The 20,538-nt window shown below is 37.5% G+C and overlaps 1 protein-coding gene across 3 annotated transcripts in view; it reads left to right on the top strand.

Annotated features, from left to right (window-relative positions):
* Tpk1 (thiamin pyrophosphokinase 1) overlaps positions 1–20,538 on the top strand; it is a 361,699-nt gene that overhangs the window by 93,954 nt on the left and 247,207 nt on the right. For all 3 annotated transcript variants that reach the window (XM_075953689.1, XM_075953688.1, XM_075953687.1), the window contains one exon: positions 12,910–12,979. In XM_075953689.1, the coding sequence (XP_075809804.1) occupies positions 12,910–12,979 (70 nt within the window). The remainder of the gene's footprint in view (positions 1–12,909; positions 12,980–20,538) is intronic.

The following is a 20,538-nucleotide window of genomic DNA, read 5'->3' as shown; positions in this document are numbered from 1 at the left end:
AAAGGTAGGAGTAGGGTACAAGTGAGTTGTGCTCTTTGTTCATCTCTGTATTTTGGTGTACATGATACATTTTATACATTTAGAACATTTCCTTGAGATATATGCTACATAAGTTAGAGAGTGAAAATTTAGGATTAACCCACAAGGGATGTTTTTCCTTTTTGTTTCCCTTCATATGAATTATTTCAGTTATTTGCTGCAAAAGGAGGCACAGATGGAGATGCACATCCTTTTGAAGTATATAGATCCAAAGGGGCATTTTAAATCAAATCTTCTTCATTCTGTATTTCAGGGCAAGATTTTAGTACTGATCCCAGTATGAAAAATGCTGAATAAACTCAGTGCCTCATGGGACTTTTATATCCTCATAGGATTAAAAAGTGTTGGCTTTTAAAAATATGGCCTGGCCTGGTTGTTTGAAAGGCATTTAGGCCATGGTGTGTTCAGTTCAGTTCAAGCACCTTTAGGATACCAGCTGCCCTGTGCAGGGTATTGCATTGAGCCAGAGAGGTTTTAGGAGACAGAGTAAAACCTCTGTGGGAAGGAAAGAGACCAGTTAGGATTGCTTAGGACATTGAACCAGTTGGGTAAGTGTTCACCATGGGAGTTTGAAAATATAATAAAATAAGAACATTATATGTGTGTTCTGAGTTGTCTATTAACTTTCTCTTAGCTACAAATGAGTCTTAATTGCCTAGACTCTAATGATAGGCCTTTGCCTGTTAAGGTTTCTCCTCCATCCCTCAATGCAGAGCCATCCCACTGGTGGTGTTTAGCAGTGTCTGCAGAGGGATTAAAGGGGGCACAACTGGAAGAGGAGACGTTTCCTTCCGTTCTCGTGCCCTTGTCTTGTCAAGTGCCTTTGCTATGTGATTTTGCAAAGTGTATGTTTCCCCAGCACTATCACAGGCACATTGCAGTGAGTTCCAAGTTCTGCAGAATGAGTGTTTCCAGTTAGTCTTTCTATTGAGGCCTTTCCAGAAATCTACAGTAGCTGTTCTCTTCCTAGATTCACTTTCATGTTCCAGCTACTTTCACAAATCACTTTCACCTCGACCCCATCTCTTCCTTTCTTTAATAAAGCAATCCTTAATGCTTGGTGGTATAACAAAGAATGTAGTCTTAACAACGCATTGAACATAGGAGCTAGTTTAGGTTTAAATAATGTACTAATTCAAACTTTGTATTATTCTGGCTGAAACTTTCATATTATGTCAAAGTGAGGTAGTAATTGTGGCCATCCTTTTCTTGTTTCTGATTTTAAAGGAAAACATCAGTATTTTAGCTGTTGAGTTCAAATAATGCTAATTGAGGACTTTTCATGTATGACGGTGATTGAGTTGAGCTACATTCCCTTATGTCTTTTATTGTAGAATTTTTTACATAGGGTTTTTGTTGTATTCCAAGGTTCTTTCTCCATCTATCCAAAGGATTGCATAGTTTTGCTTTTTCTCTTTTAAGGCTGTGTTTCACACTGATTTGCATAACTACCCTGTCACCTAAGGGTCTGTAAATCTCACTTGATGGTGGTGAATGATCTGTTTATGTGTAGTTGAATTTGATGTGTAAACTTGTGTTGAAGAATTCTTAATCTACTTTCACTGGACTGTTATTTCCTGTAATTTTCTTACAATGTCCAGAGATCTTTATTGAATAAAAGAGCAAGTACATGTCTTTAAATTAAAGCTAATAATGACTTCCTTGTATACTGAATCTCTTTTTACTGTGATTTTTTATTTTATTTAATTATATTATTATTATTACAAATTATCACCTTCTCCCCTCCTCCTATTCTCCCCCACTCCCTCTCCAGTCCAAAGAGCAGTCAGGGTTCCCTGCCCTGTGGGAAGTCCAAGGTCCTCCCCCCTCCATCCAGGTCTAGGAAGGTGAGCATCCAAACAGACTAGGTTCCCACAAAGCCAGTACATTCCGTAGAATCAAAAGCCAGTGCCATTGTCCTTGGCTTCTCAGTCAGCCCTCCTTGTGAGCCATGTTCAGAGAGTCTGGTTTGATCACATGCTCCATCAGTCCTAGTCCAGCTGGCCTTGGTGAGTTCCCATTAGATCAGCCCCACCGTCTCAGTGGGTGGGCACACCCCTTGCGGTCCTGACTTCCTTGCTCATGTTCTCTCTCCTTCTGCTCCTCATTTGGACCTTGGGACCTCAGTCCTTGCTCCAGTGTGGGTCTCTGTCTCTATCTCCATTCATTGCCAGATGAAGGTTCTAAGTTGATATGCAAGATATTTGTCAGTATTGCTATAGGATAGGGCCAGTTCAGGCACCCTCTCCTCAGCTGCTCAAGTAACAAGCTGGGGACATCTCCTTGGACACCTGGGAACCCCTCTAGAGTCCAGTCTCTTGCTAACACTAAACTGGCTCCCTTAATTAAGATATATACTTCCCTGCTCCCATATCCACTCTTTCTCCATCCCAACCATCCCATTCTCCCAAGCTCTCCCCATCCTCCCCTTCTCACTTCTCTCTCCCCATCTCTCCTCACCCCCACTCCATTCCCACACCCAAGCTCTCATTTTTAGCCTGGAAATCTTGTATACTTCCAATATCCACGAAGATGATTACATGTTTTCTTTGAGTTCACCTTCTTATTTAGCTTCTCTAGGATCATGAATTATATGCTCAATGTCCTTTATTTATGGCTAGAATCCACTAATGAGTGAGTACATACCATATTCATCTTTTTGTGTCTGGGTTACCACACTCAGGATAGTGTTTTCTATTTCCATCCATTTGCATGGATGAAAATTCAAGATGTCATTGTTTTTTACCGCTGAGTAGTACTCTAATGAGTATATATTCCACACCTTTTTTATCCATTCTTCCATTGAGAGACATCTAGGTTGTTTCCAGGTTCTGACTATTACAAATAATGCTGCTATGAACATAGTTGAACAAATGCTTTTGTAGTATGATAGGGCATCTCTTGGGTATATTCCCACGAGTGGCATTGCTGGATCCTGGGGTAGGTTGATCCAGAATATCCTGAGAAACTGCCACACTGCTTTCCAAAGTTGTTGCACAAGTTTGCATTCCCACCAGCAATGGATGAGTGTTCCCCTTACTCTGCATACTCTTCAGCAAAGGCTATCATTGGTGTTTTTGATTTTAGCCATTCTAACAGGTGTAAGATGATATCTCAAAGTTGTTTTGATTTGCATTTCCCTGATCGCTAAGGAGGTTGAGCATGACCTTAAGTGTCTTTTGGCCATTTGAACTTCTTCTTTTGAGAATTCTCTGTTCAGTTCAGTACCCCATTTTTAGTTGGGTTAATTAGCATTTTAAAATCTAGTTTCGTGAGTTCTTTATATATTTTGGAGAGCAGACCTTTCTCTGTTGCAGGGTTAGTGAAGATCTTCTCCCAATCAATAGGTTGCCTTTTTGTCTTAGTGACAGTGTCCTTTCCTTTACAGAAGCTTCTCAGTTTTAGGAGGTCCTATTTATTCAATGTTGCCCTTATTGTCTGTGCTACTGGGGTTATACATAGGAAGTGGTCTCCTGTGCCCATGTGCTGTAGAGTACTTCCCATTTTCTCTTCTATCAGGTTCAGTGTGTTCAGATTGATATTGAGGTCTTTAATCGATTTGGACTTGAGTTTTGTGCATGGTGATAGATATGGATCTATTTTCATTCTTCTACAGGTTGACATCCAGTTGTGCCAGCACCACTTGTTGAAGATACTTTCTTTCTTCCATTGTATACTTTTAGCTCCTTTGTTGAAAATCACGTGTTCATAGGTTTGTGGGTTAATATCCGGGTCTTCTATTTGATTCCATTCGTCAACCATTTCCTGTATTTAGTTTATATTCATTGATCAGCATATTTTTATCATCAAATTGATTTTTATTTCAAATCTTTACTTAAAAACTGTTACATTTTTGCCAGGTGAGTCGAGCACCATCTTTGACTCTTCTGTGCCTGCTCCTCTCGCTGGTTGTAGGCATTTCTCTCTACTGTATTCCCAGATTCCTGACTCCTCTGTGCCTGCTCCTCTTGCTGGTTGTAGGCATTTCTCTCCACTGTATTCACAGATCCCTGACTCTTCTGTGCCTGCTCCTCTTGCTGGTTGTAGGCATTTCTCTCCACTGTATTCACAGATTCCTGACTCTTCTGTGCCTGCTCCTCTTGCTGGTTGTAGGCATTTCTCTCCACTGTATTCACAAATCCCTGACTCCCGTCTTCATAGTGCCGCTGCTCTTGTGGATAATTGTGCCCTGTGCAGTGAAATGGTCAACAGGAACTACCCTCTCACAGGTTTACTGTTCGCGGAAGAAGGGGTGAGAGAGCTGATACTCATCAACTAGAGAAATTATGTGAATCACTCGGTGTAGTAGTAATTTTTCATCAGGATAACCCACCCACAAATCATGACACAGAGACTCAGTGATAAAAGTTCAGCATTAGCCTTGCCTTGTTCCTAGGTATTTTTTACAATTAACTCATATATATTTTTTTAATATATGTTCTCCCATGAGGCTCATTACCTCATCTCTATACTGCCCACCCTGCTTCCTCCACCTCTGGCTGGTAACCCTGCATGCCTGGATTATCTCCTCCTCCTTTTTCTACCTGGAAGTTCCGCCTATCCCTTCTGTCTAGCTATTGGCCGTACAGCTTTCTATTACACTAATCACAGCAATTTATTTACACACAGTATACAAATATCCTACAACTCAATCAATCCTGGATTCAGTCAGAAGGTTTTGACTTCAGCTGTCACTAGTGTTAGTAATTTGGTTACTTAACCTTAAGTAAATATGAGCTGTAAGTAAATATGAGGTGTATATGAAATGGCTGTAAAGTCAATTTAGGTAGTTTATAATTACCTTGTTAATTTCCCTGCCTTTTGTAGCTAGGTAATGTAGCTTCTTGAAGTTAGTTTAAGTTGGAAATTTTGCGGCATAGCAGTGTGTCTTCCTTACAGCTGTGTGCTGTAGGGTGGAAATTTTGTGTCTTCCTTACATCTGTGTGCTGTCAGCCTGCTGCGGAGTGGTTACCTCTTTCCCAACTTGAAATGACTGCTATCGGGATTTGACCTTGACACGTATATCCAGTTGCCATAACCACAACAGGGTGCTGTTGACATGTAATGTATAGAGGTCAGGAATACTGAATATCCTTCAGCATCTAGAAAAGCACTCAGCAAAGACTCCAAGTGTGAACCTTACCAAGCTTTATAATGCCAAATATGATCTCTTCTGTGCTTGTTTTATTCACTATGAATTGTGTTCATATTTGCTGTTCTGTCCCTAAAGAATTGCTGGTTACTAGTGAAAATGTAAGGTTTGAGAGTTCATGGGCCTTTACCCCCCCCCATGGGGGAGAAACTTTTATTTACCGGATATTTGTACTTAATTAGTGTAAAATCATTATGTCAATTTGGAAATGAAAATTTGATGACAAAAATCAATCCAAACAGAACAGAATGAGTTTCTAAGCACTTAAAAATAATGTAGCCACTGAATTTTGTTCATGAGAATAGTGAGATAACAAACAACATCTTACAAAAAACAGTTATGAAATTGCCTGTGCAAATAGAAAACGTAACAATTGATTATGGCCTGTAGAACTGGCTCAGTGGTAGAAATATTACAGAGAGAAGCACTGGTTTGTTTCTCCCACATGTAACAGTCACATATTTAGTTAATGAAATACATATGATCTTTATACATACAAGATAATTTTATTTATCTACTTTACTTACCAGTTTTTATTCATAATGAGCCTTGCCATTTTTTAATAAAATTTTCTCTGTACTAGGTTATACAGTGCAGTCTGAGAGTAGGTTATTTCTGTGAGATGTCTTAGTAATTAGATAGTTGGTGAAACCCAGAATTAAAGAGGTATTTTATTGTAGACTTTATAAATAGTATCACAGAAGACTAGATGTCATACTTCATCTCTACAGTACATTAGTAGGGAAGGAGGAGAGAAAAAGGATAATAGAATTTACACAGCAATATTTACTAAAAGGTAATAGAAACCTCCATTACGTGGCATGAAGCAGGTCATTAGGGCTGGTGCAGAAGTGTGCATATTGCTGTTCAGTATAAATACCACTTGATTTTCATTTGAAATAAGGATAATGTTGTGCTACTTACTTGACTAAAATTTAATGAGTATTCTACTCATTATCTGAAGAATATTACAAATAATGTGAGCTTTCTTGATAACTACACATAAATATATAAGTAAGAGCTTCCATCTACAGCCTTAAAAAAGATCTCAAAATAGCCATTAATTTTGTGTGCATTTCAGTGCTCCTCTAACAAAAGTAAATTGTTATTTCTTTAAAAGAGAATATATTTGTATGAATTTCTGAGTAAAAGCTTTTTTTTTTCTACATGAAATAAAGCCTTGGAAGAGAAACTACACTAATTCATCTCTTTTTACCATGTCCAGGAACTCAGAGACTTGGGCTGTATCCAAGGCATTGCTAGTGATTTACGTACCAGTCATACGCATGATGCCTCTTTCTAAGAGCTTGTTTCAATAGATCTGAGGACTCTGTCTTTAAATTAGAAATTAATATTTGTGCAAGTTTGGGCTCTTTCATATCTTAAGTGTCATCGAACTCAACTCAAACTTGCCACAGCCAGAGAGAATTTTTTAACTCACAACTAGTGTGTGGCTTTAGTCATTGCAGTGGGAACTCAGTGTCTTCAGGTTTGCCTTCTTGCTTTCTTATCATGTTCTTGCTTGGGACAGGATGGCAGACTATGTAGTACCACATTCCCGGTCTCAAGCTGCATGGCAAGAAAAGAGGAAACCTAAAAAGTTACCTTCTCTCTGGCTGGGAATCACCCATCTTTCTGCCTAATGAAGTGTTTTATCCCTTTCTCCCAAATGGGGATTATCCTGAATTATTTTTGCTATTCTACAAATATATAAGTCTATTTTTTTCTTGTCCTTCTTCATATGTGTGCTGACTACCATTCCTATGTGTTGGAGATTGATACTAAGATTTCACACAAACTAAACAAGTGTTCTACCACTGAGCTTTAACCTCAACTTTCTGTTTTCTTCTTATCAGTTTGAGTTTCAAATTAAAATTCAATATAATTTCTATCCCTTGTAAAACAAAGTTTCAAATCAACAGTGTTTAAATGTCATAATTCCATCACTATTGTTTTTTTAAATATTCACTATTAAACAGTTACTTTGAGGAATAGACAGCTGATATTATGATTGAACTAAAAAATATGACTTGAAGAGCTTGATCAAAAATGAAGTTTATTAACCTTTTAGGAAGGTCACAGGACAGTTCATCATGCTGTCGTATATACTAAGAAAGTGAAGTCTTGGTAAGGTGGCTTTCCAGTGTTCCATTTAGCCATTTTGAGTGCCTTCCCCACTCTTTTGTTGGCATGAGTTTCCTTAGGGAATTAAGTCTAGTGTCTACTTTTCAGTATTGGTAATCAGTGATTAGTGATTAACCAATCCATAATCTTGGTATGGAAGACTGTATCAGATATTTAGTTTTTTAGGTTTGTTTATTGTATTCTCTCTGAGTTGCTATTAACTGGAAGACCTAAACAAGAAGTAATTTTTAAAAATAATTTATTATATAAAATAATATGCTGGGAGGCTGGGAGAGACAGCTAAGTGGTTAAGAGCCCTGACTATTCTTGCAAAGGACCAGAGTTCAATTCTGAGCCCTGACTATTCTTGCAGAGGATCAGAGTTCATGGCTGAGTGCATGTAACTCCTTGTGGTGATTTGAAAGAAAATGGGCTCCCAAAGGAGGGTTAGGGAGGTGTGGCATTGTTGAAGGAAGAGTATCTTTATGAAGGTGGACTTTGAGGTGTCATATATGCTGAAAATACTGCCTAATAGCTCAGAGCACTTCCTGTTGCTTGGTAGTCAAGATGTACGAACTCTCAGCTCCTTCTCTACCACCCTATCTGCCTGCATGCTGCCTTGTTCCCTGCCATGACAATAATGGAGCAAACTTCTGAAACTGTTAAGTGAGTCACTACAATTAAATGTTTTCCATTATAAGAGTTGCTGTGGTCATGGTGTCTCTTCAAAGGAATAGAAACCCTAACTAAGACACTCCTGTTCTAAAGGATCTGATACCTTCTTCTGACATCCATGGGGACCAGGCATAAATGTGGTAAACAGACTTACCTGAAGGCAAAACGTTCATACAATAAAATAAATAAAGATATAAAAGCAACCTTCTTGATGGTTGAATGTGAGGAATACTATATAACTACCAATATTCACACAATGGCCATGTATGTCTGCTGCTGTGTTTTTCATTATAACATATATGCAACAGCAATTATCCTTATGCTTACTGCCTTGTCCATCTCGACAGGTGTTTATGTTAGTGATACCGAATTTCTGCATCAAAGGGGAAGCACATTTGAAAGTAGTATAAATTTACAGGCCTTTCTCTGAGAGAGTTTCCTCAATAGCACAGTATCTTCCCTGAGTCTCCCTTCTTGTTTTATTTACATTGTCTTTCTGTGATTTCTGTATATTTTATTAATTAAGTGGAATACACCCTAGTAATTTTGATGATTTCCCATTAGAATAAGAGTTGTTGGGCTTGGCTTAAAGTCACTGGACTAGTTAGTGCTTATAGAACCTGAGATCAAATTTGAAGTCCAGTGTTCTTATAAGTTACTAAAATGGCAAGATTTCTTTCCCTCTCCTCCTCCTCTTCTCTGTCTGTTTTCCCCCATATAAAGACTTGAAATTATTTTAATAGTATATTTTGCAGTAAGTCAAATCATTTTTGCTCCACTTTATTCAACAAAAGATTTTGAAATAGCCAATTTACCTGTAATTGTTAATGTGGGGTTTTTTTTGGTAAATATTGCTAAATGCTGGGTTTAAAAAAAACACTTAAAGTTATCTTTAACATACCAGAACTGTTGAAATAGAAAAGTTGCCCCAGTGATTTTTAGTGTATTTTAGTATCAGATGTTTATCAACTCGAAGCATAATAAGCAATTGTTCAGCCATTACTTGGCTAATCTGCAAGAATTTTGCTATATAAGCTAACAGACATTTTACATTAAGAGATAACTCATGCAGGAATTTATAGTACAATTTTAATTATGATGAATGAGCATTTTTAGTTGGATTTATTGTGATTTATCTGCTCCTCCTCTAGAGTGACCTCTACTTCTGGTCATGTTACACGGCCATTCCCTTTGTTGGTCATGTGTGTTGCATAGTTTTCAAATTGCTATTTGTGAACTCATGTCAGCATTGTTTGTCATATTCTTCAAACATTTTCCTTTTAAATGCAATTTTATTGCTACACTTGTAAAATTTGAAGACGTTTTGTGAATGAAGCATTAAAAAATAAATAATATTGTTTGTGGTACCTTATGGGAATCACATTACTTCAAAACTAGATTTCTTTTTTTTTCAGATGGAATAAATCCCCATTTCTAGTTTGTGTGTAATGAGAGGGGAGTCTGTACATCTCCTCATGAGTATTCTGGCTCAGGTTTCTATTTAAAACATTTGTAAACATGGATAAATGTAGTTACCATGTTTCTCGCTTTTCATAAACTGCTCTAAATCCATCAAGTTAAATGTAGTTATTGATAAAAATAACAGAAATTTTATCTGAACTGGATTTGTTAATGCATTCCTTTAAAAACTGATCTTTCACTGTTCATTGCATATGAAGCTTTTATTAGTCTAAAGGATGTTCCACACATGGGCTCCTTGCTCTATTTTCTTCTACTTCAAAATGAGCTTGGATGCCTACCAAATGTAAATGTGCCTAATTGCTTATGATGTCAGTGGGTAGTAAAACCAGGCCTCACGCATGCTAGGTCAGCACTCTTATCTCTGAGCTCTTCCGTGGCTCTTAAAAAGACTTAAATGTTCAAGTCAGCTGATGATTGCTGTGTAATATTGTATGAAAATTGATATCATTCTACTTGTTAATCTTCATCAATTAAACACTATTTCTTACATTTTATATTGCTTTAGTAAATAAATTTTTACATAAAAGAGCTCATGTACTTGTTAATTTTGTTTATGGGGAATTACTTTTTATACTCTGAGGGTAATTACTGATCGTTTACCATCTGTTTCTATTAATCAGTCTTTTTACTCTCCCCAGTCACTGATATTATACTACATTTTATGTAAGTTCATTTCTCTCTCTTCACTTATGATAATTTTGACATGTGGGGAATGTGCTACAGATTCTATGATCTTCTGTCAGTTATATTCTTGGCATAATATGAACCTGGGTTCCAGTTCTTATAAAATATTTTGGGCAGTTTAGTGAAATTAGTCATCCCTATTAGTTGATTTTATGAAAGCTTTTGTTTTCATTTAATATATTGTAATAGATTGGGCTATTCTTTTCTAAAAATGTAAACTTTTATATTTTAAAAAATTCTTATGAAAAAAAAACAGAGAAAACTGTTTCCTGAAAGCCGACGGTATTCATGTATTGTAGGATGTAATTATTAAATTACTAGTTGTTTGATGATGCTACTGCATAAAGAGGCTCAAGCTATAACTGACTTGTATTTTATTTTCTTTGTAACAGGGAACATGGGGCTGTTGTACCTATATATGGGGTTGGTTAGATATGTTAACACATCAAAATTTTGAATTAAATATTCTAATTTTTTAAAAATATTATGTTAAATTTACACACAAAAGATGATAGGATGGTTTTAAAATAAAGAAGTAGGTCAATAGGGTAGTCTGTTTCTTCTGAAGCCATTGCTATCCCAGACATTTTCTCATGCCGATTTCTTAGTGTGGAAGACATTGGAGTGTTAGACATGGAAAGCAATTGAATGCTATAAGCAGAACTTAGGCTGTTCTGTTCTGAAGACAGTGTTGTTGAGAGTAATACAGAGAGTGGAAACCTGCAGATAGGCTTCTATAAGCAACTGGGCTACTCATGATCATGTGGTATTTTGGCAGATAATCTGGTCACATTCTGCCCCTTACCTGGGACAAATTTCTTAAGTGGAGGAATTGTCAAGGCAGCATTCACTTAGGTCTATGGCATCATTATTACTGATTACTCATTTATAGATCCACAATGAAAAAGTAACTAATATACTTAGTGGTTTCGTTTTTAGTAGTTGTATAGGGACAGATGACAAGACTTTGGTATATTAAAGACATTGCCATAATATCCTGTTAAATCACTAATAGCTTGCATCCATTTCTATGCTGTGGGGTTAAAAAATTAGTTTGATCTGATCCCCTAGGGCAAAGATTTTCTAAAATAAGTAAATGAAGCCAAGATCCTCTAAATCAACATGATCAAAACTCACACGAAGGATTCCAGGCAGCATGAACAGCTCTGCACCAGCCCTTTACATATAGATTATCTCTTTCAGTTTATTGTTCTTACCGGATTCCTGAGTGTGAGAACAAGTGAGTTTCTTTTTCTTGTGTCTTCTCTAGGGCTCCCTCCCTTCAGTTTGTTTTGTCCAATTCCATAGTGTTAGTTTTTTATTTATTTTTTATTTTATATTTTAAAAAAAGATTTATAAATTAGCACCTAATATCATAAAAGTCCTTTATTGAAAATAGATTAATAATATGAAATAGTAATATTAAAACTAACATCATTGGCACATATTAATAATAATATATTATATTATATTATATTATATTATTAATATTTGACATAATTGAAAAGATAATTTATAAATTGTAAAACAGAGTTGAAGTAATTCATTATGTATAGAAGGAAAACAAGAATGCAACATTTAGAGAAAGGTTGAGGACAGGTAAAAGTCCACAAATATATTTCACTGGAAGATGGGAAATTGAAAGTGATCCATCCAGAACCTGAAAGGGATCCATCTTCAGCTTTGGGAAGTAGAGTTACTCTAGGCACAGTTTTGAAGTTGAAAATATTGGTGATAAAAGGAATATCTTAACTGTTTCCAGAGAAAAGATAAGCAAGGCACAGAACATTGAGACAGGCTCCTACCTGAAAGCACCACCTTAGTGAGAAGGCCTCTTGATCATTTCCTGGCTGCCCAGACTCCTGAAATAGCCAGACAGAAACTGTATTAATTAAATCATTGCTTGGTCCATTAACTCTAGCTCCTTATTGGCTAACTCTTACATATTAATTTAACCCATCTCCATTAATCTGTGTATCACCATGTGGCTGTGACTTACCGGGTAAAGTTCTGGTATCTATCTCTGGTTGGGTTACATGGCTTCTGTCTGACTCTGCCTTTTCTCTCCCAGCATTCAGTTTAGTTTTCCCCACCTAGTCTGCTTAGTTTTCCCTGCCTTGCTCTGCTCTACCCTATCACAGACCCAAAACAGCTATTTTATTAACCAATGGTACTTAGAGCATATAGAGGGGAATCCCACATCACACCACTGTTCCCACAGGACATCCAAAGCCAGTGTGTTAATGTGCTCAGAGCAACTGACTATAAGAAACTGTATCCTACTCCTTCCTGTGAGCATGAACCTATCTTCCTTATAGAAGAGGAAAAGCACATTGGAGAATAGGCTAGTACCAGTACCACACACTCTCCCTCTCTTTTCAGAGGAACTGAGTAAGATGCTTAGGGTGTCTGGGTGGTTTTATTTTGTTTTCTTTGGAGTAGGTGTTTTGGTTTAGTTTGGATTTTGGTTTTTTGAGACGGGCTTTCTCTGTGTAACAGCCCTAGCTGTCCTGGAACTAACTCTTGTAGACCAAGCTGGCCTTGAACTCAGAGATATGCCTGCCTCTGCCTTCTGAGTTCTCAGATTAAAGGGTATGCCAACACCTGGCTGTAGAGTCACTATAATAATGACAGAAGTGCCATAAGGTGAATCTCAGGATCCATGGGTCTTCTGAGCATTTGTGTTTCAGTATGTTTACAACACTGTGCTTTGCCATTTGTACTGAAATGATTTATATTCTTTTTGTTTGAAGCTCTCTTCAGAGCCTGTGCTGATGGAGGTGCCAACCGCTTATATGACCTCACCGAAGGAGAGAGAGAAAGGTATGTGCCTAGTCAGTGTCTGCACGCCCCTCTGTTTTACTGTTCTTTAGTTTTACTCTTTTTATGGCGACTGTTTTCCTTCATATTCATCATAGAAAATTGCCTCTAAGAGAAGGGTTGAACTACATAACCACAATATATTATTTCTTTTGTTGAATGAGATTTCTGAGAATTAGGATCATCTCTATTCTTCTTTTTAAAATCCTATTCTATTACTTTAAAGCCTCATTAAGTCACATTACCAAATATTGAAATTTGTGAGAACTTTTCAGAGTGGCTAAAATAAAACCTCAAATGACTATTTATGTTGGTATTAAAATACTTTAAATGAATAAAAACAAGACTCCTGGAAAAGAAATATATAGTCTGCTGTAGAAGATGTGAAGTTTTATATTAGTGTGGAATAATTCTCAGTAGGACTTACTCCTTCTTAATTACTTCTGAGTTACATACATTTACTTTTGGAGAGAGCTTATTTAATGATTTGGTTTTGCATTGTCTTGTTTTCCTGATTCTTGTCTGATGAGATATTATTTGATGAGAGAATATGTTTAATGGAAGCAGATTTTCAAATTAGTTCAATTTTGAACATGTTTGTGTCCCAGGTAGTTTAGAAACACAAGATTTCGTGGTGTAGATGTGAGGTGCTATTTGTGTGAGCAACTCAGGCATTCTCATATGTGTTAGGAGCTGTACTGAAATGGTTGGCGTTTGAGAAATCACCTACTCACTTACAGAACAAAAATGAAAATATTATAGCATATCAGGCCCCGTGTGGGCATGAACAAATGTGCTTTGAAATCATGTATTTCTCTTTGTGACATCAGAATGTTTAACTTGCGTTTTCTGATACCAGAGCTGCTTTTGAGAGCATCTGGTTGCTTTCTTTGGAGAGTTTGTGTTTTCTTTGAGATCGGATACTATTTGTTAATATGTGGAGACTAGATGCAATTACAAAAAAAGAAGGCAAATAATAGTGACAACCTGGAATAGTTAAATTCTATTTACTCATTACTGCACAACTTTGTAACTTCCTCTGACAGTATACTCTAATACCTGACATGGACAATGTATGAAAAACATTCCAAGTAGATTTAAAAAGTTCCTTGACACATAGTTTGGAATAGGGAGTCATGTCACAAGGTTCAGGTTATAAACTGGGTAGATTTTATCTCATGCCTGTAGCCTGGTTGCTATCAAAAGGTCAGCAGTTACACACTATTTCTCTGTTGGTAGTCACAGCTCAGGAACATATTAAAAGCAGGACTTTGGAAGTTATTAACCTATCACTTTCCACCTATCTTTTAGTTATGACACCCATCTAGAATGCTTATGAAAAATTACAGATGTCTGTATTAATTATTTTATTTGATTTAGACAGGCACTGATAGCAAAGGTAATAGAACACTTATATTTAAAAGTAGATTAATAGATTTTTTTAAAACAAATACTATTATTTTACCTAATTTCAAATTAATCAAATCAAGTATTCTTCATCATATTTATAAATAATCTTTTCTTTTGTTTTGCTGTTTTCATCGGTCATTGGAGGAAGGCTCCCAGATGACAAGTGGGGTAGTTACCAATCTTATTGCAAAGATGGCCAGTATAAACTATGTGTCCATTATTTCTAGGAGTCTTAGATACAGCCACCTTTGTAGATTTGCAGGAGTTTCCCTTGCACCAAGTTTCTACTTTACTCCAGAATATAGCACCATAAGGTGTCTCTTTCAATACTCTCCCCCTGTGTTCACCTCCACAACCCTATCTATCATATCCCCATTTGCACTGACCCCCCATTCTACCCACAAGATCTCTTTTACTTCCCTTTCCCAGGGAAATACATGCATCCCCATCCCTGTTTTGGCTCTCCTTGTTACCTGGCCTCTCTGCGGCTGTGCATTGTAGCATGGTTATCCTTTTCTTTACAGCTGCTATCCATTTATAAGTGGCTACATATCATATTTGTCTCAGTCTGGGTTACCTCATTAAGGATGCTTTTTTCCTAATTATATCCATTTGCCTGCAAATTTTATGATGTCATTGTTTTTTATAGCTGAGTAATACTCCAGTTCATAAATGTACCACATTGTCTTTATTTATTCTTCGGTTGAGGGGCATCTAGATTATTTCCAGGTTCTGGCTATTAGAAATATTGCTGCTATGAACATAGTTGTACAAGTGTCCTTGTGGAACGATTGAGTATTCTTTGGGTATATGCCCAAGAGGTATTGTTGGGTCTTGAGATAGATTGATTCCCAATTTTCTGAGAAACCCCCTTCTTGCTTTCCAAAGTGACCATACAAGTTTGCACTCCCACCAGCAGTGGGACAGAGTGGAATAAGCTGTCATTAGTGTTTTTTATCTTAGACATTCTAACAGTGTAAGATAGAATCTCAGAGTTCTTTTGATTGTCATTTTCCTGATGAGTATGTATGTTGAACAGTATTTTTTTAATGTATCTCAGCTATTTCAGATTCTTTTGTTGAAAATTCTGTTTAGATCTGTGCCCCATTTTTAATTGGAAATTAGTATTTTGATGTCTAGTTTCTTGAGTTCTTTATATTTTGCAGATTAGTACTCTGTCAGATGTGGGGTTGGTGAAGATCTTTTTCCATTCTGTAAACTGCCATTTGATCATGTTGATGGTATCCTTTGCCTTGCAGAAGGTTCTCAGTTTCAGGAGGTCCCATGTATTAGTTATTAATCTCAGTGTCTGTGCTACTGGTATTCTATTCTAAGGTTGTCTCTTGTGCCAATGTGTTCAATGCTCTTTCTCACTTAGGATTCATATAGTAAAAATGGCAGTCTTATCAAAAGCAATCTACAAATTCAGTACAAAATTCCAACACAATTCTTTATAGACCTTAAAAGAAAAATACTAAATTTTATATGGAAAAACAAAAAACCCAGGATAACTAAAACAATCCTGTATAATAAAGGAACTTGCAGAGGTATCACCTTCCCTTATTTCAAGCTCTAATATAGAGCTATAATAATAAAGGCAGTATAGTATGGCATAAAAGCAGACAGGTGGATCAATGAAATCGAATTGAAGACCCTCACATAAATCCACACTCCTGTGGATACCTGAGTTTTGACAAAGAAGCCAGAATTATACAATGGGAAAAAAGAAAGCAACTACAACAAATGATGCTGGCATAACTGGATGATGGCACGTAGAACTGTGCACATAGATCCATATCTATCGCCCGCACAGAACTGGATGATGGCACATAGAACTGTGCACATAGATCCATATCTATCGCCCGCACAGAACTGGATGATGGCACGTAGAACTGTGCACATAAATCCATATCTATCATCGCCCGCACAGAACTGGATGATGGCACGTAGAACTGTGCACATAGATCCATATCTATCGCCCGCACAGAACTGGATGATGGCACGTAGAACTGTGCACATAGATCCATATCTATCGCCCGCACAGAACTGGATGATGGCACGTAGAACTGTGCACATAGATCCATATCTATCGCCCGCACAGAACTGGATGATGGCACATAGAACTGTGCACATAGATCCATATCTATCTGTGCACATAGATCCATATCTATCGCCCGCACAGAACTGGATGATGGCACGTAGAACTGTGCACATAGATCCATATCTATCTGTGCACATAGATCCATATCTATCGCCCGCACAGAACTGGATGATGGCACGTAGAACTGTGCACATAGATCCATATCTATCGCCCGCACAGAACTACATTCCAAGTGGATCAAAGATCTCACCATAAATCCTATTATACTGAACCTCATTGTAGGTAATGAATTTTTAAATAAATTAATACTTGCGTAGTTAAACATTCTATAAGATTTAGAATGTCTCAGTATGAGTGTGGAGGTCAGAGGACAATTGGTGTGAGTCAGTTATCTCTTTTCTCTATGTTGGTTCTAGGAATTGAAATCAAGTCTTTGGATTTGGTGATATATATACAATAAGAAAATAGTTGATGAGATAAGCATGGGTTCTCAAGTCAGGACCCCTTGAAAAAACCTCTATCTCCAAAAATATTTACATTATGATTCTAATAGCAAAATCACAGTTATGAAATAGCAAATAAAATCATTTTATGGTTGGGGTCACCACAGAATAAGGATCTGTATTAAACGGTTGTAGCATTAGGAAGGGTGGGAACCACTGGGCTAGAGAGACTGCTCAATGGTTAAGAACATTTGCTATTCTTGGAGAGGACTCAAATTTACTTCCCAGCACCTGTATGTATCAAGTAGCTCACAGCACTCTGGTTTCAAGCAATCCAGTGCTCTCTTGTCGCTTCTGTGGGTACCAGGCACAGATAGAGTACACATATTGCCATAAGCAACCACACATACACATTAAAGTAATAGAAGAAATTAGAAGTTGTGATGAATTGGAGGGAGAAAGGGAACCAGATAGAGAAGGGGATGGGTAGGAAGATGATGAATTTGTGGCAGGGGAAGGAATGAGACAAAGTACAAGGACATGTTCGTTTGAAGATGCTGTGATTCAACTCATTGTTTGTATGCTAGACTTCCATACTGAAAAATAGGTGTATTATGTTGTAAAATTATGTGATGAGAAAATATTCAGTATAATAAATTAAGAGATATGATGAGATCATTGTCGTTCAGTGGGGGTGTGTATATGGGTACATATTTGTGTGTGCCCTTGTGTGGCTAGAGGTTGAGGGAGACTTTCCTTTGTCTCATGGGCAAAAGCCAAACTCCTTATCTTGAGTTAAGTTTTTCTTTTCAGATATTTCTAATATATTTTTTGATTTGTAGACAAACTGTCTTACGCATGTCATGCACTTTTCCTCTCTGATATTGCATGGACCTGTCTCATGGCTTACTTTGTACACATTGGAGCTATGAAGATTCTTTGGTGTACTGGGTATTGGGTAATATCAATGGAGGGAACCAGCATTTCTTGTAGCAGTGCTGTTTGCATGCCCCTGTTCTAATGACGCTATGTGTGCATCTGCGCACCCCTCTCCTCCCAGCCTGCTGCGACTTGTCTCATTCTCTGTGATGCTGCCTACAAATCACAGTACCCCGTTCTTATTCTGCCTTGATTTAGAGTTATAAGGATTCCTGCCCTTTACTAGATTATAAATTTCTAGTGATCTATTGCTTCTTTCCTTTGCATAATGCTTTTTAATTATTTACTCTCTCATTTTGTCTTGTGACAATGTGCCTTCTACCCTTCACTAGGTGGTGAACTGCTTGAGGTTGGTAATCACAGTTAATCATCTTTGCATGCCTCTCATATCTAGTGTACTAATGAGTATCTGAAAATTTATTGAATTAATGATTTTCATTGGTACCTCAACAGAGATGTCACTAAGGCTAAGCTATTTTTCAGTAAGGAACTTCTCACATATATTATCAGATATTTTAAGTATTTTAATGCTGAAGAAATGTTTCATAGTCATATACGTTTTAATTTTGTTATTGTCTATAAACTATATATAATATAACTGCTTTATATCTAAAAATAACATTTATTTTTGTTTAAATTACTTAGTTTATGTCTCACTTCTAACATTTGCTACATTATTCTGCATTCTAATTTCTATCAAATGTATCTTGTTCTGAACAAGGTACTCACATTTAAATTCATTAATAGTTTGGGAACAACATACACTAAGAACAGTAGTGCTCTGTATAGAAGATGTGTGTGTCTGTGTGTTTGTGTGTGATGACTTTGTGGGAGTTAGAGATTTTTAGACTCTTGCAGAAGAATCTAAGGAACAGCTGAGTTAATGGTATACTTCTAAGGGTATTTGAAGTGGTAAGGATCATTTTCATCTTTGTTTCTCAGAGTTAATGATACATACAGAAACCTGAATAGGAAGGCTTTCTGGTTAATTTTATGTAAACATTATTTTAGGTAGCTGATACGCGTAGCAACGAATACTGTAATTTAAAAGACAAGCATTTCAAAGATGCCCCTGTGTTTATACAAAAGGCTTGCTTTTGGACATTGTTGTCAATGGTAGGAATAAGAGTTACATAAAAACACATTTTGTCTTGTTTTCACTCACCCCCTTAATTTTGTTACCATTAAGATTTCAGAAGCAGAGAATATAACTCAGTAGTGAGGTTATTTTCTAGAATGCATAGGCCCAGCACTGAAACAAAGATTTTTTCTATCCTTGAAACTTTATCAGCAGATTGGCCACCCATTCCACAGAATGACCGTGGTAGCTCCACTTGTCCCTATAAAAAGCTCCCAGATAAACCAGGATCAAAATACAATTGTAATAACTTGGATCTAGGATACAATTTAGTCAGTATAGAGGACCTAAGGTCAGTTCCCTAGTACACACATGGCAAGCTGAGTTAGATCACTAGAAACCACATTCCACAAGTTATCCTTTAACCTCACATACACACCATGGCATGCTCCCCAATACTCCAAAGACATAAATGAACAAATGCCAAATAAATAAATAAATACGAAAACGTGAAGGAAGACACTAGACAGAACTCTGACCTCCACATGGATGTACTTGTATGGGCGTACACATACGTGTGCACATGGACACAAACATATGCAGAGCACACCCACAAAAAATAACCAATATGTAAGTAAACAAGTACCCATGGTGGCCACTTCCTAAAAGAGCTTCTAAAGCATCTACCAACATAACTATCTCAATTTCTTAAGCTGTGGGTTTCAGGAACACATCACTGTCTGTGGAGTATTTAGAGAAATGTTGATGGGCTATATTACATTTACTAATTATAAAATAGAGCATAAGCCAAGAAGATCCACAATGTCCCTTCAGTGTGTTATGAGCCACAGGAATAATAGCTTGGGGAATACATGATCAAAGTTCAAGAGACAACCAAACTTGTGTTGTGGGATATTTGTACAATGTGTGAAAATTGCTCTGATTGGTGTAATAAAAAGCTGAATGACCAAAAGCTAGGCAGGAGGTCTGGGGGATTTCTAGGCAGAGAGAGGACTCTGGGAGGAAGAAGGTGGAATTACCAGCAGACTAGGCAGGAGGTAGAGGGGGATTTCTAGGCAGAGAGAGGACTCTAGGAGGAAGAAGGTGGAATTACCAGCAGACTAGGCAGGAGGTCTGGGGATTTCTAGGCAGAGAGAGGACTCTAGGAGGAAGAAGGTGGAATTACCAGCAGACTAGGCAGGAGGTCTGGGGGATTTCTAGGCAGAGAGAGGACTCTGGGAGGAAGAAGGTGGAATTACCAGCAGACTAGGCAGGAGGTCTGGGGGATTTCTAGGCAGAGAGAGGACTCTAGGAGGAAGAAGGTGGAATTACCAGCAGACTAGGCAGGAGGTCTGGGGATTTCTAGGCAGAGAGAGGACTCTAGGAGGAAGAAGGTGGAATTACCAGCAGACTAGGCAGGAGGTCTGGGGATTTCTAGGCAGAGAGAGGACTCTGGGAGGAAGAAGGTGGAATTACCAGCAGACTAGGCAGGAGGTCTGGGGATTTCTAGGCAGAGAGAGGACTCTAGGGAGAAGAAGGTGGAATTACCAGCAGACTAGGCAGGAGGTCTGGGGGATTTCTAGGCAGAGAG

This window comes from Microtus pennsylvanicus, chromosome 19 (assembly GCF_037038515.1).
Source record: "Microtus pennsylvanicus isolate mMicPen1 chromosome 19, mMicPen1.hap1, whole genome shotgun sequence".
NCBI classification, from domain to species: Eukaryota; Metazoa; Chordata; class Mammalia; order Rodentia; family Cricetidae; genus Microtus; species Microtus pennsylvanicus.
Note: the sequence above shows the minus strand (reverse complement) of the source record. Positions and strands in the feature narration are given on the sequence as shown.